The sequence below is a fragment of the Alligator mississippiensis genome, chromosome 2, assembly GCF_030867095.1.
Source record: "Alligator mississippiensis isolate rAllMis1 chromosome 2, rAllMis1, whole genome shotgun sequence".
Lineage (NCBI taxonomy): Eukaryota > Metazoa > Chordata > Crocodylia > Alligatoridae > Alligator > Alligator mississippiensis.
In genome coordinates, this window is record NC_081825.1 from 258616581 (window position 1) to 258644065 (window position 27485).

Sequence of the window (27485 nt, forward strand, 5' to 3'; positions counted from 1 at the left end):
GGGAACACCCCCCTATCTACATATACATAAGTGTATATGTGTGTGTATATATTGTAATTCCCAGGAAGATTCAAAAGACAATCTCAGAGTTTTAAAAACCTAAAAGAATTAGAGAGGTTTTGCAAGGCTTAGAACTCTGCTGAATTCACCCATTTTTAATACAATTGCTGTGTAGTGCGTGAAGAAAAATGTTAGGGTAACATTTCATAACTAAATAAAATGCTAGAGTTGAAAGGTATGACACAAGCATATATGTCATATGCACTGATGTAAGAGTTGTTTGATAAAAGACAACGTCCTATGATAAATTGCACAGATACATGAATGATATGCTTATCACCATATTAATGCTGCTCACCGTGTCCCCAGAATGGGACTGCTTACATGGCTAACATTAAGCACATGCAGAAGTTTTTTGAAGAATTTAAGCCTACTTCATTTGGCCTCTTCCTTGGATTTCAATATTCCAGGCCACTGAACAGCTTCAAACAGCATACACTGAAATTTAAATGTAAGACTGAAAGGGACCTCAGAAGGTCTACTCTAGCCCCCTGCTCAAGACAGGGTCATCCCTGACTAAACTATCCCAGCCAATGTCTATCTAACTTGCTTTTGAAAATTCCCACAAATAGATTCCACAATTTCTCTAGGTAGCCTGTTTCAATGCTTGACTACCTTCATAGTCAGAAAACGCTTCCTAATTTCCAACCTAAATTTCCTCTGCCAAAGTTTGATGCTGTTGTTTCTCATCCTGTCCTCTGTGGCAACAGACAAAGCCCATTTCCATCCTTTCAGTACCCTTCGGATATTTGAAAACTGTTATTAAATCCCATCTCAGTCTTCTCTTCTCCAGACTAAGTAACCCTAGTACCATCAGCTTTTCTTCATAGGTCTTGTCACCCAGACCCATAATAATTTCTGTTGCTCTGCAGTGGACTCTTTCCAAACTGTTTGCACCCTTCTTGAAGTATGGGGCCCAAAACTGGACAGAGTACTCCAGGTGAGGCCTCACCAATGGTGAATAGAGTAGTGGAAAAATCACTTCCCTCTATTTGCAAGCTACTCATGTTAATACAACCCAGTATACTGTTGGCTTTTTGCAACAACCTCATGCTACTGGCTCATATTCAGCTTATTGTCCACTGTAACCCCCAAGTCATTCTCTGCAGTACTGCAGCTTTCCCAATAGTTTCCTTGTCTGTTTTTGTGCATATAGCTATTCTGCCCCAAGCGCAGGATCTTTTGCAATTGTCTTTGAATTTCATCAGATTGATCATGAACAATTTCTTCAGTTTATCTAAGACACTCTGGATTAGGATGACCATATTAATTTTAGAGAAATCTGGAGCAGGGTAAGGAAATCTGGGACAGGGTACGCATGCATGCACATGTGCTGTGCCTCCACACCCTGCTCCCCATGAGGATTCTTGCATGTGTGCACACACAGCCCCAACCCCATGGCTCCCAGAAGCCTTCATGGCAGAGTGGGGCCAGCTGGGGCAGCACAGAGGCCCGCACATGGAGGCTGGATCTGACTGGGAGAGGCCGCTATGTGGTGCTCCCCAGGCTCCATCAGCCTGTGTTGTGTGGCCACATTGTGCCTCACCTCTACCCTCCTGGGCTTGCCACATGCAGCCCAGGCCTCAGCAACTTGAACAATGGCAGGGCACAAGGCTTCTGGTAGTGGCAGGGAGGCACTGGGTGGCCGTACAGTGTGGGCTGGCAGACCCTGGGGTTCACTGTACAGGGGCCATTCCAACCAGGTCCAGCCTCTGCATGTGGGGATGGAGCCTGGCCACAGGCCTCCACACTGTCCTGCCCCACTCCACTCTGCTCAGGTCAAGCTGGGATGACAGGTGCCTGAGCCACAGCCTAGACAGGGGTGGTATTCAGCCTAGCCTGCCTCCTGCCTACTCAGGAGGAGTTAGGCCAGGCATATGTGGGCGGAGTGGTGTCAGTCCAGGACTTTTACTTCAATTCTCACCAACTGCCTGGGATGCCGGGGCAACCTATGAAATATGGGACTATCCCAGCCAAACCGAGACTTGTCACCCTACTCTGGATCCTAGCTCTGCCCTCCAGAGTTCTGAAACTCCTCCCAACTTGGTGTCATCTGCAAATGTGCTAAGTGTGAACTTAGTCCCATGGCCCAAATCATTAATGAAGATGTTAAACAATACCAGCCCCAGAACAAGCCTCTGAGAAATTCTGCTTTATACCACAATTAGTAGTAAAACTGTTTTTTTTCTCCAAGTAACATATCTAAGGTCTCCCCTATTATTAAGATTCATTTGTAGGCTGGCTTTTCTACCTTTAAAATAAAGGTTTGATTTTAAAATCAGATGTGACTTTGTAAAATTTAAAAACAGAAACTTTGTTCCATTGAAAATGGAATTTTCCCAAGTTCTGGTGAGACTTAGCATAGGACTACACCTGCTAGGCTAGGATATCATGATTTGTTAATTATATGATACTTTTTAGGTAAAAAAAAACAACACTTTGTAATAATTTTTTAGATGTTACATTTTTTCAATTATTTTTCTCTGTTAAAAGTCTATGCAAGTTGGGCCCCTAAGTCACTTAGGTAGTGTAGTAGGTGTTTAACTCTGAAGAGGAGTTAGGCAACAGAATGCCGTTAGGCATCTGGGCCTTGGGCCCTACAACACTGAGTAGAGCAACAATAGAATAGCATTTACAATCTGGTCCAGTCAAGCTTCCTAGCCTAAATCAGTTGCAGATCTGCTTAATGGAACTTGTTACACATGGACATCAAAATCTTATGAAAGTGCTTGTTCCAGCAAGACTTCCAATCTGATTCAAGCTTATTCATTCAATCTTATTCAAATCAACCCACCATATCCCTTACGGTTTAGCCATTGCCATTTTTAATCCTTATGTAAGAACCAAAAGTTAGTTGAGACTGTTTCCAATCAATGATTTGGTACCAGATAGTAAAACCTAACGTCCCTAAACGTTGAATACCAGGTTGACATGGTGGAAATGTATGTTGAGCACTTATTGACTAGGAAATTGATTTTGTCTTGGTTCTTGCAATCGTCAACCTTGAAAGAACATAAGATCTATATTAATCCTATAAAAATCAGAGCTAATGAGACCACCCCAAATGAAGTTTTGTGAGTGAATTTAAAAACACTTTTTGCTTGTATATGTCTAGAATTTTAATGAAGAGGAAAAATAGTTAACCAACATCACCTTAAGCTTTTAGACATTGTTTTATTTTGTATATATTTATGATCTCATGAAGTATTTTAATGAAAGTATACAAAATTTTTCTTTGCCATTCTTTGTCATGTTCATAAGTGGACATTTGGCAAGAAAAAGCCAAGTCGTGTATACAGCATATTATCTGGTTTGTTTAATGCTGCACTCCAACTAGCTCAAAGTAGCAATGAAGAAAAATTGTTTCATCTTTATTTTAGTACATTTACTTTGATGGCTTCTGATTGAGCAAGACACCAATACACCATTGCAGAAAAATGTTTCTAAGCTTAATGTTTCTTTTAGCAATCAAAGATAATTTTTTAAAGATGCAGATGTTTCCGAAGCATTTCTCCTTCTTGAGATCCTGGTAGTCTTAAACTGCTGGGCATTGTATAAATAATCATTTAAATACATTTGACTGTTTGCCAGGATGTTGAAGAATAGCCTTTTTCAGATTTTAGAAAACTGTAAGTCAAATTACAGCTTAATGGAAATATCTTCATTGTGATTATTGCCCAGGAATTCATTTATTTTTTAGCAAAAATAATTCATCTACATGAAAAAGGATAAAAGCTATTTCTGTAAATATAAGTGCTTCCAAACATCTGCAGTTCAAAGTACATAATTCACATTGACACCAAAGGTTGGTTTGTGTTTTGACTGGAAGAGTTTGGTATTATTTTTGTCTGCAAAGGAAAGAGTTGTGTAGCATCCAAATGGTGAGATGGTTGCTTCTCAAGCAATGGTGATGAATTTGGGACAAGGGGCAGACTGTTAAAAAAAGGGGGGGGGCACGCGGAAGGATCTGTCAAACACTAAGAATGCTTGCATTCTGTTTGACATCTTTGAGTTGGGAGCTATTCTCCTGTGCAGCTTGTTATAAGAAAAGAAGAAGAGAATCTTAAAATAAGCATAAAGTCAGTTGAACTGTTTATCTGTGTTGTGTTGTTGCACATATCCAGATATGGTGGCTGAAAAGAAATCACAGGTGAAAATATATTATGGTTTAAAAAATGTATTTTTCTAGTGCTTGATGTAAAGAATAAATATTTGTACTGAAGTTGTTTGTTGCACTGAGTACTTAACAATTAAGAGGAGAGGCACACCGATACATCGGCCCAATATTGGATCAGTTCCGGTATAAAGAAAACTGGCTGTATCAGATATCGGCCTGATGGGGCTGATAATTTGGCCAATAAATGCCCGTGCTGCGTGCAGCTGCAGCTGCAGCTGCAGCACAGCACTCAGGTAGTGAGGAGCACAGCCAGCAGCATGGAGAGTTGCCTCCAGCTGGTGAGTCCAGTGTAGTGGAAGGGGAGGGGGGAAGGAAAGGATGTGGGGGTCGCAGATCAACATCCTCTGCAGTGAGGGAGGGGGCAGAGCCAGGTGCTACCCAGGCAGGGCGGGGGGACGGAGCTGCAGCTCAGTGCGGGAGAAGGCAGCTCCCGCCACTGCTTGTGGCCCAGGAGGGCATAAAGGGGGTGTGTGCCCCCCAGATCTGTGCAGGGTGAGGCAGGCTGCAGCCAGGGCTGCACAGGACTCTTCTCAGCAGGGTCTGGGCTCGGAGCAGGTGCTGGCAGCTCTGGGAGAATGCTGCATCCAACCCAAATTTTGCCGCCAGCTACCCAGCACAGCCCCAGCTATTCCTGGCACATGGGTGGAAATGGGATGTTCAGCTGGCTGCAGCCCACCCCATCCCACACAGGTCTGGGAGGCACATGCCCCCTTCCCCCGTTCCCTCCTGGGGTGCAAGCAGCAGCAGGAGCCACCCTGCCCCTGCCCCTACTCCCTCCCTCACTGCAGGGGGCATTGATCTGCCCCCACTATGCCCCTTCCCTCCCCACTCCTCTTGCACTGTACCAGACTTACCTGCTGGAGGCAGCTGTATTGGAAATTGGATCAGTATCAGCCAATATGCCTCCTCAAACATCGGCTATCGGTATTGGCCCCAAAAATCTCTATCAGTGCACCCCTAATTAAGAGTAATGTCTAACTTGGCAAATGGTACAGTATTCAGGTGTGTGGCCCTTAATTTCTCTTGTGTTTCTCCTGGAATATATTACTTGATTTATTTTGTTGTTCTTGAATTGCTTTTTAGGAAAGTAATACTCTTTTTTATCTTCAATCCTTATCGGTAATTACATTTGTCATAAAACGTTTAATGAAAATTTGGATTCTATCCCCATTATTTCATAGTGACATTTGTTAGTGTTTGTTAATGAAATTTTTTTTTAAACCTTGTCACTGTTTCAGTGGTATAAACCTTGGCGTAGCAAGGTATTTCAGCATACACTTACTTTAATTACTTGAGTAATCCCATTGAGTTCAATAGGTCTACTTGCATGCTTAAAGTTAGACACATACTTAAGTGCCTTGCTGAACTAAATAGTCATCTTGGCCTATATTATCTAAGAGAATTCATTAGGATTGAGCCTTCCATCCATGTGCAGTCTCATTGAAGCCAGTACCAGCCTGGGACCTTTGTTGATTTCTCACCTATTGAAAAGCCCAGTATAAACTTTTATAAGAGAAGGGAAAAGAAATTGTTTTAAAATGTCAGCCCATACAATTGTCTCCTATAAACATGGACTTTTGAATTATTCATTTTAAATTCAAATGGGTAGTTTCCCTTTAAATGTATTACTATATAATTCAGTAAAATCTTACTGTAAAAAGTGTGGTCAGTAAAATTAATGTATTTATTTATTCCTTGCTCCTGCAAAAATACTCACAAATGTATCAGTATTGCATATTTGGACAGACTAAAAGTTTTCCTCTACATACAAAAGAGTAAAGTTTCATAGCTAAATAAACAATACACCTTGATTTCATAGCTAAATAAATGGCCTTTATTAGGTTTTGAGTCGAATTAATCTAATCTATCGTGAATATTTATTGGATTCCAGATGTCACTAGAGCAGGAGTTGGCAACATATAGCCCATGGGCCAGATCCAGCCCTTACAGCTGAAGACTTTTGCCTGTGCCTGTGTCTGTGCCAGGACTGAACAGCAAGAAGCTGCTCTGGGCCCAGGCAACTCCCAACTATGCTTGTGCTGCCACTGCTTCTCCCCACCCCTTCACCTTCTGCCTGGAAGGCTGCAGGGTGGGTGCAGCTTCCAGTGGGTAGGGAGCTGTGCCAGGACAAGACAGATTCTAGCTGTGCCCATATTGCAGTCTAGGAGGTAGGAAGATAGGCAGGGTAGGAGAAAGAACAGCAGTGTAGATGCAGCTTCCAGCTGTCCAGCCACCACACTGGTTTCCAGTGGCTAGAAACTGTGTTCATGCCTCAGCCAGATGTTGGGAGAAATGGCGGAGGTGTGGGTGTGACCTATAGCTGCCTGGGCCTTGCATGGGTACAGGGAAAACCCCCATGTACTGGTGCAGCACCAAAACCTCACAGCCTGTGTCAGACCAGAGCTGGGTTGTTCCAGCCCACAGTTTATAAAGGTTACTGGCTACTGAACTAGTATACAAGTTATTCAGTTCTGTTAAACGAATACAGTCAAAAGATGTTGGCAAATTTGACCCTTAAACATATATGGAAAGGGAATTGATGACAGGAGGTGGGGTAGATTTGCACCTTACAAACTAACTAAATCAGTGATGCATAAGTTTTTGTGAGCAGCAGCTAACTTCATCAAGTACTAGTAAGCTACTGCTTTTGAAAACTTATGCATCTCTGATTTAGTTAGTCTATAAGGTGCAAATACACCCTCTCTTCTGCCTGACTTCAGACTAACACAGCTATCTCTGCTCTTTTTAACATAACATTTTGCTATAAATGTAGTTTTATTTTATTCTAATTCATTTTAATAAAAGTTCCTATCTAAACAGTACATGTAGTCAGTGATATAAAAAGCACACAAAGATTAGCAGGATTACATAGGCCCAGTAAATATAATTTCCTTGTTGCAATCCACTCATTCCCTGCTCAGCCTGCCATGTCATTTGATTGCTTCCTCGACCAATAAAAACATTACAGTTCTTCACTCTTCTCCACATTGTCATAGTCAGCTAGCTAGTCATCATTCAGATCCTGTTTTCACTGGGACATTTTTAATTTCCTCACCTAGACGGTTTAGTTTGATAAAATGGAGACTAGGTCCTAGTCTAGCACAGCATTTAAGTTTATTTCTAAGTATGTGAGTCTCATTAAAGCCAATGGGAACTTAGACTTGTGTATTTTAGATCAGGCTGCTATAGAGCTGCAAAGCCTTCTCATATACAAAACATGCAGGATAATGATTGACTGCCTTTTCTCACGTTTCTAAGCATTCCCTTTCTCCTGTACTTCAGCAGTTATTGATGTTATCCGTCTTTCAAGTTACTTGCACATTTCTCTTTACCTCTAACCCTGTTGATCATGTCCTTGCTCTAAAATGAAGCCATATGATGACAACACAGCTTAGAAAGCAGGTCACATAATAGGTTAACAATAATTCAGGAGTCTTTGCAGATAAACAAGCAGTGTTTTAGCACGCCGCCAGCTACTTGTAGATACACCATGGAATAAAATGCTCACCAGCTCACACAATGTTAGATGTAATTTGCCTACCCTAGGCACATCTACATGAGATGCCTACTGCACAGTGGTTACTGTGTAATTATTTAGAATTTGTATAATCAAGTACTAAATAAATTTACAGTAACCAGAGTTACTGTACAGTAGAGCCAGCGAACAGCTTTTAAGTGACTCAACTGCGCAGTAGCCTAATAATGCTGCGTATTAGCAGTGTCTTGTGTAGATGCACCCTTTAATTGTAGTGTCATGTTTGTTATCCTAAATCAGCCTCATTTTCAAGTGAAGACTAACATAATGAGATGGTTGGCTGCATTGGTTTGTCTGTCTCCTAAAACTCCAGAACTTATTCTAACCCACATCCACTAGGGCTGTGCAAAATTTCGCCACCAGTTTTGTTTCAACACTGTTTCGACTCGTTTTGAGGTTGAAACAGCAAAATCGAAATGGAACAGATATGGTCGAAACAGCCTCGAAACAAAATGAGGCAAGTCAAAATGTTTTGCCGTTTTGACATTTCACCCATAGGATATAATGGGGAAGGTTGAAACAGCCTATAACTGTCATTTCTGACCTGATTTGGATTAAACTTGCAGGAATGGTAGCTCTTCTGAGGGCATGATGTGTGCCAAGTTTCAAGAAGATAGGTGCAAGGGGTTCAGAGAACCTGCACCCCAAAGGCTTGAGAGCAAAAACTGAGGGCATGATATGTGCCAAGTTTCAAGGAGATAGGTGCAGGGGTAGGTAGGTTTTAGGAGAAACTACACGGAGTAGCAGGGTGAAAGCTGCAGGCCTGCTAGCACCTGCTGAACTCACGAAGCCTGCCAGCTGTCAAGGAGATAGGTGCAGGGGCTTCTGGGTTGTGGGGCCCTGCATCTCTGGCCGCAGGCAGGCAAAACTCGTGACATGGATGCTTGTGCAATTGTGTCTGTCATGGGGCACGGGGGGCGGAGAACCACTGCAGGCCTGGCTGCTAGGCCCTGCTGCGGCCACAAAGCCTGCTGGGGTCCTGATGGGGCCTGGCCACATCCCCCACATCCCCTCAGCTCAGCTCTATGGAAGGGAAGGGGGGTCTGCTGTAGTGCCCCCTGGCTTCTAGCCTGAGCCACTGCAGGCATGTGCCTGAATTTTTTCAGTCCAGACGGGATGTCTGTGCAGTTACAAACTGGTTTAGCCTAGCCAGGTTAAACTAACCTGCAAAGATTGAATCAATTCAGGGTCAGGCTTTTTGAATGTCTGTTCCTAGCCTTGGGGGCTTTAATTGGAGAACAGGAAGAATCAGAGTATGTTTTTAAGCATGCCTCTATCTGTTCTCTGTACCCCATTCTGAATTTATCTCACTGCTACCCCTCTGCCACTTTTTCCTCTATGTCTCTTCTACCTGACAGCTCCTCTGCCTGGCAGATCTCTATGTTACCTTTTAATCTCATTAAGTTTTGTTTCACTTGGTCACATATATTTGTTCAGATTTAGTGTTCTCTGTCCCAAAATTGACTACCAATGCACACTTACTCTGTTTCCTAGCTGTGGGGTTGTAGTACCATCATAAGAAAGGTCCTTAACATCAGAAGTAGAGGTCAAAGCTAGCAACAGCATTCACAGATGTCTGTGTCCTTCATTCTATGCTTAGTGGGCAGTCGGTCCCAATCTCCAGCCTTGGTACAGCAGAAGTTAAGCATGCTCTCCAGTACCTGTCTCCAAGTTTGGACCGGGATGCACCACAAAAGTATCTTTACCTGGTTTATGTTATAGAGGTCTTCAGAGCACAATCATAAGGAATCCATAGGAGGAGTATCTCTCCCACTCCCCACTGCTGGTAGGCTTAGTAGGAAGGAATAGACCCACAAAGATCTGGGTGAGTGGAGCTGCTCCTTGGCCCACTGTATTTTAAATTAAAGAACTTGATCACCTTAGGGAATGTGGCAGCTTTTCTGTCAGGATCCTAGTTGAGAAATGTTATATTTCCCATCATATATTCCCATTCTAACTACCTCTGAAATGCATGGGGGGAAAACATATTGAAATGATTATATTTTGATAGTTGGTGTAATGATTGTGTTCAAAATGTATTTGCAACTTTTATCACACAGTGGTTCACTGACTATTACAATTTTTTCTGGTTGCAATAATAAGAGAAAGCCAACATTCTCTCTCAGCCAACTGAAAGTGGCCAATCTTGGGGAAAGAATATTTTATTGGCAACTGCTCTACAAAAGGGAGCTGCTGATTGGTAAGGGAGTGAAGATAAAGATAGCCTTAAAGTGTAGCACTGACTCATGTAGGTTGTGACCATGACAATGCTAGTTTGGAATTGATAGTTTTAAAGTGAATATGTACAAAAGATTAGGAAAACTTCTCCTCTTTTCTGTCTTATACTTCCTTTTTGGCATATCCTACCTCACATTTGAGTACTCAATGTATATACCTATTTTATGTGCATGAATTTTACTAACATAATTTAAATGATCCTTAAGGGTTACTATGCAAAATCTATATGAAAGGATACAACCCACTGCCAACCCAAAGGCTTTAGTGACTTCTAGATAAATCTTCAAGACTCTCTTCCATGCTTATCTTCTCTGACCTTCAAGCACATGCTTCTGCCAATACTGCTAAGGATGTGTGATAGCTGAAATAAGAAACAAACAATTTTTAAATAATCATTACTTTTGGCAAAACATGGTAATTTAATGAAGAATTTCCTCAAAGTGAGTAGTTGTCTTTCATATTAAAATGTACCATTTAGGGAAAAAAATTACCAGTATACCATTTAGAAAAAAAAAAATGTATCTGATTTCTCTAGGATTCATCCTAACTGATTCATAAATATATATTCTAATAAATTTGGTACTGCAGGTTTTAGAAGTTCTTAGTTATGATTTTTAAAATGAAAAAACTTCCTTTAGGCCTCTGCTTTGTGAAAAAATCTTATGTTTCCTTGCCATCAATACTAAACTGGTCTGTGACTTCTCTTCACCCTACTCAAAAAGTATTTTTATATATGTTTTTAGAAGGAAGTCCAGTTTCTTACTAGCAGGTGTTGGCGTCCTTCAGCAATGAAGGTAACCAATAAAAACACATGTTCTTTAAAAGAATATCTATTTTTATTGGATCCAGCTAACTTCCAATGACACCGAATTCAAAAAATGTTGGCCAAACTGAATAGAAGGGCCACATTGTTTAAAACTATTTTTAAGACTTCTTTCTGGACAGTAGAAATATTGTTTGCAAGGAAACTTCATATGTTCTTGACCTTTGTGAAAAAGGTGTTTAGTTTTCAGTAGAGTATTTTAATATTAATAATAGTCTAAATATACAACTTTTGTAAAGCTAAGCATTTTACAGAATGTACAATAATATAAGATAACATTTTTTCTCTATAATATGTATTCTTAACAGATGACACATGGCTAACTTCTATATTCAGGACCAGGAGAAAAAAATAAATATTTTTTATTTGCTTGAAACAGCTTTAGTTAATCATTATTTTGAGCGAATTAAGAGATACGAGTCTTGTACTTGTATGATCTATTACAGAGAGGTTAACCAGACACCTTTTCCTGTGATGGTCAAATTAAAGCAAAACTTTTCAGCGGATTGTAGCAACATGTCTGATTTTCCATTTGCAAAGGTTTCAATGAAAAAGAGGATCTTCCCCTCCCTCTCTTCTCCCGCCCCCCCCCCCTCCCCAAATAGGGGAAACCCTAATGGAACATTTAATTGGAGTAAAAGATGCTGTTGAGCTAGAGATTCCATGTGTGAGCATTTGCACTACTGTTCTTCTACCTGTCTGTGAACAGGCAGAATGGTGTAAGAACCCTGCTGTTTCTACTTAATTCAAATGTCTGTCTTCACAAGAGTGTAGCACACAGGAGAATCAGGTTATAAAGTGCATGCTGAGGCCCTCAGTTGTTCAGACTTCCTGATGTGCATCTTGTTTTTGGATTGTAAAGTAGTTAAGGTTGGTATTTGCGGTATGTCAAACTTATTTTTGAGTCAGGAGAGCAGCATGAAAAAATGTGGGTTTTTTGGGGTTTTTTTAAGGTGCATTAAGATTTTGGTCTTTTAATTTAATTACTTCATTAAGTTCAAAATATCACTGTTATAATCAAAATAATAATTGAGGAATTTCAAAATGAAAGATTTGTAAGATTTTTTTTTTTTAAAGAGGCATTGTTGAAATGGAAAAATAACAAATATACCAAGGGAAAATGGCAATTGAAACCTCATAATTCATGATAAGGAATTAACAGGTCAATTTTAAAATTCTGTTGTTCTGAGGCTACATACATTAGAGAAATTGTACTGTGTGACTGTGGATTTAAGTGATTCATAAAGTTGTTGGGGTAATTTTCCTATCACCTTACCTATGATATCCACAGAAACATATTTTTATGCTGGATACTGAAAAGGAATGTATAGGCTGTAGTTTGTAATAGCCATTTTCAGTAAGATAACCCTTAAAACTAAACTCAAAATGTCAGTAATTGCTTTATAAAACTATAGTCGTGGTACAATTTAACAATTTTCTGGATTTTCCTATTATTGTAAAAACATTTTTCTTATTTATGTAAAAATTGATATATTCTAGTCCAGCCAGCACGGATCCAAAATGACTCTAGTTCAAAGTAATATGCTAGTCCCAGTGATATTCCTATCTTTAACCTGGAAAATTACATTAGAATTGGTAACGTTCCAAGCTTAGGCTTCTAGTGCAAGTACACAAAATAGCCAAAGCCACAACTATTGGTCTTCCTACTTTTGGTGCTAAATACTTGATAATGGGCAACAGAGTACATTGTTTGTGATTTAGAATTTGAATAAAGAAAATAAGGTTATCTTGTATCATACTTTTTTGTATGTCTTCAAATGTTTGTGTTTTGAGCAGATTGCATCAGTCTGCAGGACTGTTTATACTGATCAACAGAATTTTACTTGGATATGAAACAAGATTCAGTGGCCTATAGATCTCTGGTTCACATCTTTTCCCCTTAAACATTAGGAGTCATGCTTCAGTACTTTAGTACTGCATACTGGAGAGATGAATAGAGATTACTGACAAATTCATAATTTTTTACTGAACTTTATATATAACCCATGGTCATAAACCATCAGGATGATTGCTTTTGAGTTTTCTGCTTTAGGATCACTATGTTAGTGGCCAGCAAGTCACTGATTTCATTCCTTTCCTCCAGGCTTGAAATTTTATCCATCACAATGTTTCATCATTTAAATATTCAACTCCTGTCTCATCAAGGTCTTCCATTTTAGTTTTCAGTACTAATATTGTAATGGTTCCCTTGTAACATGTGGTATGTTAAAAATATTCTGTTGTTATACATGATCTTAGGTATCATGTTTTCTCCTCTTACTTTTGCTTTAGCAGTTATTCTCTTATATGCCCTTAGTAATCCACTGAACCTTCATCTCCACTTCCCATTTCTGTTTTTATGTGGGATTTTTTTTCTACTAACAATTTAATTACTATGTTAAGCCAAGATAGCTGGGTTTTATCCCTTATTACGATCTTTAAAACTGGCAAAATGTGATTTGGCTGCTAATTTGATATTCTTAACCTTTTGCCCTTTAAAATACTTATTCAACTTTACTGCTTTAAACATTTGTGTACATAAGCATACAATGGGAAAAATTAAAATGTTCTATCTAGCTTTTTTAAGTTAAATATTAAAAAATAGATATACTTTTATCTAGCTTTTTCCCTCCAAACTCTGTTATGCATTTGGCAATTAATATAGTCTCTTACCTTAATTAATATACCATTTATGAAATTATGCATATACTTTCCTATAAAAATATATGCTCTTACATTGTTCTCCTACAACGTTCTCATATCTAGTTTTATATATTTTTAAAAGCCTAATTTTGTGTTATACAAAAAGAGAGAAAAAGCATTTGAGTACAGCTAGAAAAAGAATTTGGCCGAGTGTCTTATTTATCTGCCAAGTTTTAAAAAATATGTATTTTGCTGAGTTTCTCTATATACTTCTTAATGAGCTTTCTTTTCCATGAACAACTGGCTCACGAAGACGGAATAAATAAAAGACTGAATATTATTTTTAAAAATAGTATAGGCCTAGTATTATCTCATCTCTTGCATTACAACTTGCTTTGCCTGAAGCTTTTTCCACTGCAAAAATGGTGCTGGTGTTATTTACATTAATTCATTTGGCTTGTTGGAGAAAATATGCCCCAGCTCCTTTACTTAATGGGATTCTTTCCTCGTTGCAGTGCAAACGGCTGGAGCAGGAGCTTCATCATCTGAAAGAGCAGAACCAGACTTCAGCAAACAACATGAGACATCTGACTGCTGAAAACAATCAAGAACGTGCTCTGAAGGTAAATCTCTGTTCCTTCTTGCAGGCAAATTAAGGTTGTAAGCCCCTGGTGCCAGCTTTCTGTGCTGCATATATCAGTTGTGTACATTTCGGCAGAAGTGAGCTGTGGTGTTTGCCAACAACCCCTTCTTTAAACACAGATACAGCACCCTTCTGTTATGGCATTATTTTATTTTGTGTGTGTGTGAAAACAAAAAGAAATAATATATTCTCCAAATTGATGGGCTGTTTGTTGCAGTAACTGACACCAGATTCTGTTTGCGGTCTGTTCTTACAACATTACAGTTTTATGAGTATAAAACTGCTGCCATTTGCCTCATGGTACCTATACAAAACTATTATTTTAAAGCGTGGCTCTTTGATCTGTTCCTGGCAGTGTATGTTTTTTAATAACATTGTTGACCTATACTACTAGTGACCACACACTTGATACTACTATTTGCAAAAGGGTAGCTTATTTCAGTTGGAATTGGGAGGAGGAATATTAAGTCTTGTCAATAAGATTAAAAGAGATGGGGGAGAGAGAGGAAGAGACAGAGGAAGGACAATAAAAAGGTTTGATAAGTTTTTTTCTACTTTGAATTGGTATCCCTCTAATTGGAAGAACCAGAACTTGCCAGCACAAGAGGAAATGCCAGCTAGGAAGCAAAAGTATGCATGTATGTCCAACTAATAAAATCCTGGGAAATCTTTTTTCTTCCATGTAGTTCCCTTTTATGTGTGGAGAGATAGATGTGTATGAGCTGGTATTTCTACACCACTTTCATCTTGTCGTTTTAAATTGTGTTTTATTTAGGCACTAGGAATGAGATGCATCTCACTTGTAGTCAGATATTGCCCTATCTTTTATTCTTGAGATCATGACATATTTGTCATTGTTACTTGGATTTGGTCAGTACAAGGTATAGAACTCAAGTCAGCTCATCTCTGGTCACTTTTAAGGGATAGCAATGTATGCAACCTCACTGCAAAAAAAAAAGTAGAAGTTAACCTCCGTGGTATAATGCACAGGAAACACTTAGAAGACAGGAAATGTGAGGCAGGTTCTCAGACAGACCTTGATTCTGCCAGCTGGAACAGATACCTGTTATTTTAGTTATGTCTTCCCTTATTTCAAAAGTAAAGTACAACATTGTATCATTCTGAATACAAAGTGCTGAATTTTTAAAGCAGGTTCATCTTAGCTTCTAAGGACATAACTCACAAGTATATATTTTTATATTCAAGAAGCATTCAGACTTGTGTGTAAATTTGAGGATACAAGTTGCACAGACAAATTACCTTTTTGCATGAGCAAAAACTTGACCCCATAAAATTGTCTATTTAGTTGCTAAAAATTATCCTGCAGTTTTAGAAGCCATTGTTGAAAGTTTGGCTAGTAACGTTTATAAATTAAGCATTTGGAAAATAAGTTTAATTCTGAAGAAAATTCATTTTGTCTTCTTTTTTTGTTTTGGTTTCCTCTTTTCCCCATTTGTATTAACAATATTGTGGTCCTCTGTGTTCAGTCTGATAGTGTATTGAGGATTGATTTGCATCAATATATTTATGATTTAATAAAATCTCATATTTTCATCCTAAGCAACGTGTTGTGTGAATGCTACCTATGTAGCTTGTCCTACAAATTTTAGAAAATGTTTAATTAACTAGAAGGAAAAAAGTGAGCTAGAAGAAATGCCATGCTACATAAATGCCAAATGTTGCAGAAGTTTAAACTTGACAGTGAAGTCTGTACTGCATATTACAAAATAGAGTCCACACTCTGAAAAGCAACACAACCTCCTTCAAAATGAATGACTGACAGAGCAAGCAAGAAAAAAGGTAAATCATAGATATAGAGCTGTTTATGACTGCAGTAATGGAGGTATTTTGATTTTGGAGTCTCTAGAAACTATTCTTTGACAGATATTATGGTAACTGCAAACAATAAGAGCCAGATCTGCAGAGAGATTTAGGTATGGTGCCACTCAGTATATCCACACCTAATTTTAGGTGCCTGGTATGCAGAGTGAAATTTGCAACTCCAACAGGAAAGATTAGGTCCCTACAAATGTGAATCTCAGAAGCCAGCAGGTTGAGCAGAGCACAGTAGAAATGGAATGTCCCCAACAGTGGAGGAAAGCAGCTGGTCTGGGTTGGGCACTTTCAGCTCATCTGTTTTAGTTGTGCCATTAGACAACCGATAAGCCAAAGACTCCTGGCCTAAGAGAAAGGAAGCAAGGAAGGTGATTCTGTAGGCTAGTAATGAGGTCAATTCCCTGGCAGAGGCAGCCTAAGCTCTTGCCTCTGCTATTGGGTTTACTTAGGTATTTTGTATTATACAGCCATTAGAAAATGTGAGGAGTTATAGTAAGAGAGTTGCAGTGTTCAGTATAGAAGCAGTGTGGAGAGCAGGAATTTGGGGTCAGAGCTGTTCGTTAAACTTTTTTGTATTGAAGTTCCTGCCTTTCAATTTACAAGTCTCTTTATAAGCAGTCAGATTTGTTGAAAATTGCTACGCCAGTTCAGGGCTTGGCGCAGAATTTGATACAAACGTGTATTTATTTGTTCATAGGGCTTCTGTCATCCTTTCAAAGAACATCCACTCTAGGCAAATGCCCAGTTGAGAATGGGAAGGGGTGGAAAATTTCTTAGCCAAAGGGATGGTGCACTCGGTTCAGATTCCAGACTACAGGGAGCAGGAAGCAGTTTTGTATTGTGTGATCATAACCTTGATTTTACCTTAGCTTGTTTGTAAGGAAGTGTTTGTTTTGTAATTGATTTGCTTTTTTCTTCAAAGGAAGGAAAGAGGAAAAAACCCTCCAAATTAATGATTTTTAAAAGATCATTATAATCTACAGTCTATCCCTCCAAAAAAGTGGCTTTGCAGGAATAAGTTCTTTGACTAGAATCTGAAAAGTTACTCATGTGAAGCTATATCTAAAGGTTATAGTAAATTACTTGCCCCTCAGACATTACAAACATTTCTGGCATTAAAATCAGAGGTAGTTAACTTGTAAGAGGCAAGGATTTCATAGATTCATAGATTCATAGATGTTAGGGTCGGAAGGGACCTCAATAGATCATCAAGTCCGACCCCCTGCATAAGCAGGAAAGAGTGCTGGGTCTAGATGACCCCAGCTAGATACTCGTCTAACCTCCTCTTGAAGACCCCCAGGGTAGGGGAGAGCACCACCTCCCTTGGGAGCCCGTTCCAGACCTTGGCCACTCAAACTGTGAAGAAGTTCTTCCTTATGTCCAGTCTAAATCTGCTCTCTACTAGCTTGTGGCCATTGTTTCTTGTAACCCCCGGGGGCGCCTTGGTGAATAAATCCTCACCAATTCCCTTCTGTGCCCCCGTGATGAACTTATAGGCAGCCACAAGGTCGCCTCTCAACCTTCTCTTGCGGAGGCTGAAAAGGTCCAGTTTCTCTAGTTTCTCCTCGTAGGGCTTGGTCTGCAGGCCCTTGACCATACGAGTTGCCCTTCTCTGTACCCTCTCCAGGTTATCCGCATCCTTCTTGAAGTGTGGCGCCCAGAATTGCACGCAGTACTCCAACTGCGGTCTGACCGGTGCCCAATAGAGGGGAAGTATCACCTCCCTGGACCTATTTGTCATGCATCTGCTGATGCACGATAAAGTGCCATTGGCTTTTCTGATGGCTTCGTCACACTGCCGGCTCATGTTCATCTTGGAGTCCACTAGGACTCCAAGATCCCTTTCCACCTCTGTGCCACCCAGCAGGTAATTCCCTAGGCTGTAGGTGTGCTGGACATTTTTCCTCCCTAGGTGCAACACTTTGCATTTCTCCTTGTTGAACTGCATCCTGTTGTTTTCTGCCCACTTGTGCAACCTATCCAGGTCTGCCTGCAGCTGTTCCCTGCCCTCCGGCGTGTCCACTTCTCCCCATAGCTTTGTGTCATCTGCAAACTTGGACAGAGTACATTTCACTCCCTCGTCCAAGTCGCTGATGAAGACATTAAAGAGTATCGGTCCAAGGACTGAACCCTGCGGGACCCCACTGCCCACACCCTTCCAGGTCGAGACCGACCCATCTACCACAACTCTTTGGGTGCGACCCTCTAGCCAATTCGCCACCCACCGGACTGTGCAGTCATCCACATCACAGCCTCTTAACTTGTTCACCAGTATGGGGTGGGATACCGTATTGAAGGCCTTCCTGAAGTCTAAGTATACGACATCCACCCCTCCTCCTGTGTCCAGGCGTTTCGTAACCTGGTCATAGAAAGAAACTAGGTTGGTCAGGCACGATCTGCCCGCCACAAACCCATGCTGGTTTCCCCTCAGCATAATTTGCCCTGCCGGGCTCTCACAAATGTGAGCCTTGATAATTTTTTCAAAGACTTTACCAAGGATGGAGGTGAGACTGACTGGCCTATAGTTGCCCGGGTCCTCCTTCCCGGATGGAAGGATCATTTCTTAGGATGATATCTTTTATTAGACCAACTATGTAGTGGAGATAAAGTTAGACAAGCTTTCAAATGCAAGACATTCTTCCTCAGTTAATTAATAGTAATAGTTCAAGGGAAGGGAGATGCCAAGTTGGTCTCAGGTAAGGGCTGTGAGAGTGATATTACCAAAGTAAAGTAGTAGGGGATTAAGACATTATATGTATGGTTTAAAGGATCAATGTTTTTTTTCTTCTTATGGATGTGCTGAAGAAAATTTCACACCATCCACAATTTGGAAAGGGAAAGTGGGGGTTGGGGAGGGAGAGACGAGGAATTGCAGAGTGCTTTTTTCTTCTCAGGAATGACCACTGTACTTTACAGTTCTCTTTTACTTTAAAAAGCATATGAGATATGAGGTAATGACTAATTTAATAAAAAGATATGCAGGAGAAAGATTTCTTAGGGTGATATATTTTTACTGGCTAACTGCATAGTTGGGATAGCGTTAGCCAAGCTTTGAATGCAAGACATTCTTCATCCTGTAATACATTCATGAATGTCTTGCATTGGAAAGTTTGTCCAACACTATGGCAACTATGGAGTTGGTCCAGTAAAAGGTATTTCCCTAAGAAGTCCTGTCTGTTACATAATTGTTGGACAATCATAGCTACAACATCACTGTAAAACTACCATAAAAAGTTAAAAATACATAATGTTAAATGAATCTATAGCACTATATGAGTTGCTGCTGAGTAAGCTGTTTGTCTGCCCTGTAGAGTGGTACTTTCTCTAAGACATTAGGGGCACAAGGTATTTTAAGTACACTGCTAATCACTCCACCCTTGGAATGGATTTTGAGGATTCTCAGTACTTTATAAAGTTATAGCAAATTACTGAACTAAGCAGAAATTTGCTCTGGGGTTTGCTGGAGATGAACCAACTGCTGGCCAGGCCCAGAATCAGGAAAGCACAATTGTGATGTAAAGCCATTCTTTTGGTATACCTTTGAGTCTTGAGTTAGACCTGAACACTATGCCTCAAGTCACAGATGTTATCAGTTTACAACATGTCCATTATTCAATGCCAGACACTTTCATCTTCTTACTGTACAGTTTGTCTTATCTGCATCCTTTCAGTAGTGTCTGGCATAACCAATCTTTATTAATCAGGTCCACATTGTGGAGTTTTAAATTTATGTTGCTAATTAATGTAATGGGACAAATGTTCCTCCCAATGACAGTGATGCAAATCCACTTATGCTGAATTTGTACTCTTCAAATTTTTATATTTCCAAGATAGTAAGGGATTACATTCATTTGAATGAAAATTCTGGTTCCAAATCCTTCTGACAGTGGCATCCATAGTTGTATTCATGCCACTGTGAGGAGGATTTGGGTCCATACTTTCATTTAAAGTAATATAATTCTCTTCTAGCATAAAGCATTTGTTAAAACCTTTCATTAGATTCCAGATCAAATTATACCTAAATATTTTTCCAGATAATTGCTTTCTAAAAGCCTAATTTATAGACCCTGCATAATCTTCATAAAATAAAATCCACAAAATACTCTGCAGTACTAATGAGTCAAGGTATAAGAATATTCATTTGTGCTTGGCCTTCAGAATTAACACTAGGCTTCTAGTGATTCTGATAAATGTATTACCATATTACACTGAAATATTTGACCCAATTAAACATTGAATTGTTCAGGAATCACAGGTTTTTGTCACCAGTTATAAAATATCTTATTGCATCATTTTTGTTAGCTATGGAGGTTCAAAGAATTTGCACTAAAATGGGAGAGAGAATGTTTTGCCAAGTTTGAGGCATGATCATCATAACATTAATAGATTTTTATATAAATGTCCTCTTTGCTAGGGAAGGAACAGAGAAGTCGTCTTATGAAACCAGTAAGTTCATGTGAAATCTCATGGAAAATATTTAACCGGATTTGAATGCAATGTTTGGAGAGGTGATTTTTTTTCACCAGCCTATGATTTATGTTGTAGGTTTTAATTAGGTGGCACATTCTTTGTAAAACAGCTATTAATCTGCGTTAAACACCAAAGAGACACACTAATTTACTTTCAAGCTAAACTCTCAAAATGGGGGAAGAGAGACTGTTTCACGATGATACACAAATCAGGTGCCCTTTAATGACTTAATGAGCTTATTCCAGCCAAGTATGATGTCAGCAGAACATTTAAAGGTTATTCATCCCCTTCAAAGCTGTTAGTGTTAATCTTTAGCTGTGATTATTTTCATGGTTATTTTTGTTGCATTTTCTACCACGGCCAAATTTTTAGCTATCATTTTCTATAGAATACATTTTATGTGTGTCCATAATTTTTAGTAAAACTATAATACATTTGGGGCTAGATTCTCAATTTTTACTCCAGGTGCACAAGGGAGGAAGGTGGTCTAAAGGAGCAGTCAAGGATATCTGTAGAGTAGGCGGATCCTCAAGTGGTGTAAAGCCAGTATAGTTGGCTCTGAGTCACCCACTTCCTCCTCTCCGCACAAGAAATTTGTTAGTGGCAAAAAGCAGCAGAATTGAAGTACATAGCACTCCTGTTGATTTTTCAGTTGATGTTGAAATCCCTGGGAAGCTTGTTCTGAAAGTTCAATTTAGATCACCTTTGGCTTCTCTAAATTGTGTCATTACCATGTTGACCCCTGGAATGGAGAGATGACATGATCACTTTCCTCTGTCCACTCTGTTGCATCAACCCAAAAAGCAACCTAGCTGAGGATTCAGCCCATCATATATGAAGCCCCAACCCTTGAAGAGTTTTTAACATCATGGACCCAAAAGATCAGTTAGAACAAACATTTATCATACTGACATACATGGAATATACAGATTATGTAGACATATGACATACTATGCAGAAGATGATGCTTGTGTCAAAAGGTATGAGCAACAGATAACACCTATATATGAGAATTTTTTACTTGTTTTTACCTTTTTTTAAAAAAAAAAACCTGGTGCAGCTTCACTTTTAATGAGTGTGACTGCTTTGTTACTGTAAAAAATAATAACTTGATTTCAGTGTAATGCAATTAAGACAAATGCTCACCAGATACCTTGTAGTTAAGGAGCAAGTTGTCTGAGCTGGTTAAAAGGAGACAAAGAAAGTGCCACCTAGGGATAGAAATTACACCTTAACTGGTATAAGTGATTGGAAACTGATTCAAACCTGTAACACAACAGAAGATCAGTGCACATAAACCACTTTCAAAATGGCCAAAAATGGATTAAGATGAACCTGGATGGGTGTAGTATCAGACTTAACTGATTTAGGTTAAATTGGTTTGTTGATCTTCTGTCCCAAATCCCCTCAGATTCAAGTTAAATCACAGTGCCCCAGCATCCCAGAATGCTTTGCACCTCCCCCACAACTCCCCCCCCCCCCACAGTGTGGGTGAACTAGCCTTGGCTTCAAGCTGAGCAGGGATGCATACTCTAGCACCGCCCAGCTTCTGGCCTGGGCCACTGCAGGCATGTGGCTGCATTTCCAGAATCAAAAGTGAATGTCTGTTCACTTGCAAGAAGTTCATTTCTCACCTCTTGAACTTCAGCCAATAATCCCAACCTAGACGGCTGGTAAAGAAGAATTGTTGAATGCTTCTGTGTCTGTTTTTTTAAATAGTTAGCAAAGAGTTCTTGTAAAATTACTGCAGGCCCAGAAGCTATGGGCCAGATCCTGGTTTACCACAAAGATATTCATGACTGAGCTTCCACTTCTTCCAAACATAACGTCACCATGTCTAACATGGGGTGGTCCTATTTTAACTGTCAAGATGCACAATTCTTCCATTCTTTCAATAGGGAGCTTTTTGTGCAGTGACTGTCCACTGTGGTACCATGGCACTCCAGGGTTCCGCAAGATCCTGCCAGGGATGCCACGATGCTGTCACCACTGTTGTCACTGGGTGAAATTGTCCTGCACCCCTTGGTTTTCAGGAAGCACATCAGAGCCAAACTGAGAAGAGATTGCAGCAGAAATAGCATATATGCCTGCCTGCATTACATGATGCAGGGAGGTTTTCTGTTTCTGCTGCAGCTCTTTTAGGTTCAGTTCCCATGTGCCTCCTAAAAAGCTGGGGTACACGGGGCAGTTCCACCTGGTGGCAGGCTGTTGCTGCCATGAGGTAAAACTGTCCTGTATGCTCCAGTTTCAGGAGTCATGTCAGAGCCAAACCAGGAAGAGCTGTAGTAGAAATGGCACCTGTGTCTGCCTAATGTAATGCAGGCAAGCACACCTTTCTGCTGTAGCCATTTCTCAGTTCAGCTTTAATGTGTCTCCTTACTGAATGAGTGAGGCAACTTTGTGACAGAGGATGCAGAAAAGGCTGAAGTGCTCAATGCCTTTTTTGCCTCAGTCTTCACAGGTGCAAGGTCAGCTCCCAGACTACTGCACCAGACAGCAGTTTTGGGAAGGAGTTGAGCAGCCCTCAGTGGTGAAAGAACAGGTTAGGGACTATTTAGAAAAGCTGAATGTGGACAAGTCCATGGGGGTGGATGGGATGCACCTGAGGGTGCCGAGAGAGTTGGCTGATGTGATTGCAGAGCCACTGACCATCATCTTTGAAAACTCATGGTGATCAGGAGAGGTCCTGGATGATTGTAAATGGGCAAAAATAGTGCTGATATTTAAGAAAGGGAAAAAGGAGGATCCAGGGAACTACAGACCAGTCAGCCTTACCTCAGCCCCTGGCAAAATCATGGAGCAGATCCTCAAGAAATCCATTTCTAAGCACTTGGAGGAGAAAAAAGTGATTAGGAGCAGACAGCATGGATTCACCAGGGGCAAGTCATGCCTGACCAACCTAGTTGCCGTCTATGATGAGGTGACTGGCTCTGGATGTACAGAGACCAGTGGATGTGGTGTACCTTGATTTTAGCAAGGAATTTGATATGGTCTCCCACAACATTCTTGCAAGGCAGCTAAGGAAGTATGGACTGGATGAATGGACTGCAAGGTAGATAGAAAACTGTCTGGGGCGTCGGGCTCAGAGAGTAGTAATCAATGGCTTGATGTCTTGTTGGCAGCTGGTATCAAGTAGAGTGCCCCAGTTGGTTCTGAGGCTGGTTTTGTTCAATGTCTTTCTCAACAACCTGGAAGATGGCATAGAGTACACCCTCAGCAAGTTTGCAGATGACACCAAGCTGCAGGGAGTCATAGATATTCTGGAAGTTAGGGCTAGGATTCAGAGTGACCCACACAAATTGGAGAATTGGGCCAAAAGGAATCTCATGAAGTTCAACAGGGACAAGTGCAAAGTCCTGCACTTAGGACGGAACAATCCCATGCACTGGTACAGGCTGGGGGCTGACTGGCTGGGCAGCAGCTCTGCAGAAAAGGACCTGGAGGTTACAGTGGACAATAAGCTGAATATGAGCCAACATGGTGCCCTTGTTGCCAAGAAGGCTTACAGTATCTTGGGCTGCATTGGTAAGTGTGTTGCCAGCAGGGCAAGGGAAGTGATTATTCCCTTCTATTCAGCACTGGTTACACCACATCTGGAGTATTGTGTTTAGTTTTGGGCCCTCCACTACAGAAAGGATGTGGACAAATTGGAGCTTGTCCAGCAAAGGGAAATCAAAAAGGTGAAGGGGCTGGGAGACATGACTTATAAGGGTACTGGGCTTATTTAGTCTAGAGAAGAGAAGACTGAGGGGGGATTTAATAGCAACCTTCAATTACGTGAAGGGTGGTTCGAAAGAGGATGGAGTTACACTTCTTCTCAATGGTGGCAGATGATAGAACAAGGAGCAACTGTATCAAGTTGCAGTAAGGGAAGTTTACGTTGGATATTAGGAAGAATATCCTTGCTTTTAAGATTTGGGGTGACTGGGCTTTATCCTCAAAGTGTCCTGTCACTAAATAAAGATTTTGTTTCCTAGGCCACGTACAGACATTTAAGAAGCCCAGGGAGGAATCAATCTAAGTTGCACACTTACACGCTTTTCTCTAAGCAGCCTAGTTTAGATCAGGAGCAAGCAGGGCCAGGTTATGACAGATTGTGGCCCTAAACTAGGGGTTCCCAACCTTTCTATGCCGCGGCCCAGCAAACTGCAGACCAGAAGCGGCCACGGCCTGGCAAACTGCAGACCACCACGCAGAGCCCCGTGGCTGGAATATACAGCCAGAACACAGACCTCAACCTCAGCTGCCACAAGCCCTGCAGAAGGAGTTGCGGCCTCTCCACCCAGCTCTGCAGGGCTGTGGTTTGCTGGTGCTCAGTCACTTCAGGTTCGGCAGCCTGGGGATTGGTGTAGAGGCCCCTCATAATGTGAGGCCCCTATTTAGCTTATGCCTAAATCTGGCACTGGAAGCAAGCCTCATAAAGGTTCATCCCAGGGGGAGAGCAGCATAGGCAGCCTGTGCTGGCTGAAGCCTACAGGCAGGGGACCCTCCTGCACACTTCCCAACATGCCTTGCAAGCTCCCTGGGCTGCTGGAGACTACTGAACACAGCTTGAGCACCTAAGCCACCTTTGACTGGCTGCTGGGCACATACAACCATGCCCCCAGCCCCCCCATCACCTCAACATAAACCCTTCCTTTGCCCTCCATCCTTGGAGTTTTTCATAACCTCTTCTGCCTTGAAGCTTCCAGAAGATCCCCAAAGCAACTGTCTTGCCTTGTGAAATGCATGTGCCGCTGTATCCCATCCTCCCTGCACCTTACCATGATGCCCCACTGCTCATACCCAAGCACACAGACCCCAAAGCTGTGTTGTGTCCTGCTTGTCGCCCTGCATGGGTGTTGAAGGAGGCTGCAAGATGTCACGCACAGCTGTCTGCACATGATGCAGCAGCTGGTTGCCCTGGGATGTGGCTACCTCCACCCATGCCAAGAGTTGGCTGTCACAAGCAGGGCCACCTGCCACACCATGCACCTACCAAGCATCCTGGACCGGCTTAATGTCTTCCAAGTGGCCAATGAGGATGAGGCTGTCTAGGACTCCATGGATACTGAGGTACTCTGGCACCACCTCCAGATCGAGTGCCAGTTCTGGGCCTGCACCACCAGCAGCGATGGGTAGAAATGGATTTTCCTGGACACCTGGGATGATGAACCCACACCTTCTGTATGCACCAGGCCATCTTCATGGATATCATTGACCAGGTGACCGCTCCACCCTACCCCCCCCCAATCACCCACCAGGATGTCAGCATGCAGCCAACCCTCACTCCAGAGAAGTGGGTGGCCATTGCCAACCAGTATGTCATGGGCAAGTCCACAGATAGAGAGGCCATCCAGGAGGTATTCCTGGTTATCCAGAATATCGTGGCCAAATACATCATCCATCTCATCAGCCTGCAGGAGGTGGTTGCCAGCTTCTGCTGCATGGACTTCCCCAACTGTGTGGATGTTGTAGATGGCACCCACATCTCCATCCTTTGACTGCCTGAAGGAACCCAGGTGTTCATCAACTGCATGGGCTACTTTTTCATTATCCTGCAGGTCACTATAAACTAACTGGGCCGCTTCACCCACATCTTCATTGGCTGGGTGGGCAAGCACCCATGATATTTGTGTCTTCCACAACTCCCCCCCTCCCCAGATGTTGGAGCGTGGGTGCTACATTCCTGAAGTCCCCAGTTTTGTCACTGGTGCCATTGTCATTCCTCCACTCATCAGTGACCTGGCTTATGAAGTTCTATATGGGGCAGCTGGATTGCCAAAAGAAGCACTTCAACTACTATTGGAGCAGGTGCCCCATGACTGTGGAGTGCACCTTCAGCCACATCAAGGTGTGCTGGTGGACTTTCAGCAGATGCCTCGAGGTGAAGGAGGAGAACCTGCCACACCTCACCATCACCTCACGTGTCCTCCAAAACATCTGCTAGACCAGGGGGAGTTCTTCTGTGAAACCTGGACAGAGGAGGCACAGCATACAGACCCAAGCATGGGACACTGAGCAGTGCAGGGAGGTCCCAAACAGTGACAAAGAATACTCCTTGCAACGCCCTGGCTGACTATCCCCTGGCCCTTGAGGATAGGCAGTGCTCCCCAGATGACTAGGGCTTGAAAGGCTTCAAGCCCCTCAGTGCCAGTACCACCAACAACCCTGGCTGCCTAGACACAATTTCCCTTTACCCCCTATTCCACCAAGGGGCAAACGCTGAGATGCAGGGGAATGTATCATAAGGAAGAGATGTGCTTCAGTTTACAATGTTGCAGTTGCCAAACTTTTCTTGTTTTTAATAGGCAACATTGAACAGGTTTTCTTTATGTCAGAACTTGGTCCCTGTTCCCATTCATACAAACAGTAAACCTTTGCAGGGGGATGGGGGCAGGGGAGGCTTGTAAAAGGGTGAAATAACTTGGAGGGACAGTTAGGATGGGGAATGGGGAGGGGGATGGTGTCAGGGGGAATGCCGCAGGGGCAGAACTCAACACAGAAATTTGAAGGGGAGGCATGGAGAAGCAAGCTTTAGATCTGGCATGCTAATTCCCAGATTGAGGAGTGACCAGGGACTTCTCCATGTAGGTGCTGGACACATAGGAGCTGGACCCACTATCCACCTGAGTGCTGTGGGCTGGGAAGCATCAGCGCAGCAGGGGCCAGGGACTCCATATTCTCTTATGGGACTTGTGCCCCTGCCCCAGGTCCCAGTCTCTCTCTTTGCAGGGACCCTTACCCCAAACCATCAGCCATGCTTCGGGCCCACCTCACAGCAAGACTGAGCCCAGGAGCTGCCCATCCCTGCCATGGCTGGGGCACTCCCCTGTAGCAGGACCCAGGCCAGGAGAAAGGTCATAGGGAGCAGAGAATCTTCCCCCTGCACCCCTGTCTGGTGGTTGAATGAGCCAGGACGGGGCAGGCCCTGATGTCAGGCTCTACCCCAGTGACAGCCTAGCTCAGCAGGCTCAGCAGCACTCCCCCCCCCCCCCCCCAGTTCCAAGCACTCCTACACTGAAATTTTCGACTTTTTCTGATAAAATGAAGTGTAAGGACAGACATCTGGGACCCTCCT

At 41.9% G+C, this 27485-nt stretch overlaps 1 protein-coding gene across 5 annotated transcripts in view; it reads left to right on the plus strand.

Annotated features, from left to right (window-relative positions):
* Positions 1–27485, plus strand: part of MIPOL1 (mirror-image polydactyly 1) — a 359424-nt gene that overhangs the window by 167525 nt on the left and 164414 nt on the right. For 4 of the 5 annotated variants that reach the window (XM_019488729.2, XM_059723064.1, XM_019488733.2 and 1 more), the window contains one exon: positions 13992–14099. In XM_019488729.2, coding sequence (XP_019344274.1) covers positions 13992–14099 — 108 coding nt within the window. Of the gene's footprint in view, positions 1–13991; positions 14100–15606; positions 15745–27485 lie in introns of those variants that run through there. The other variant, XM_019488735.2, reaches the window with a different exon arrangement.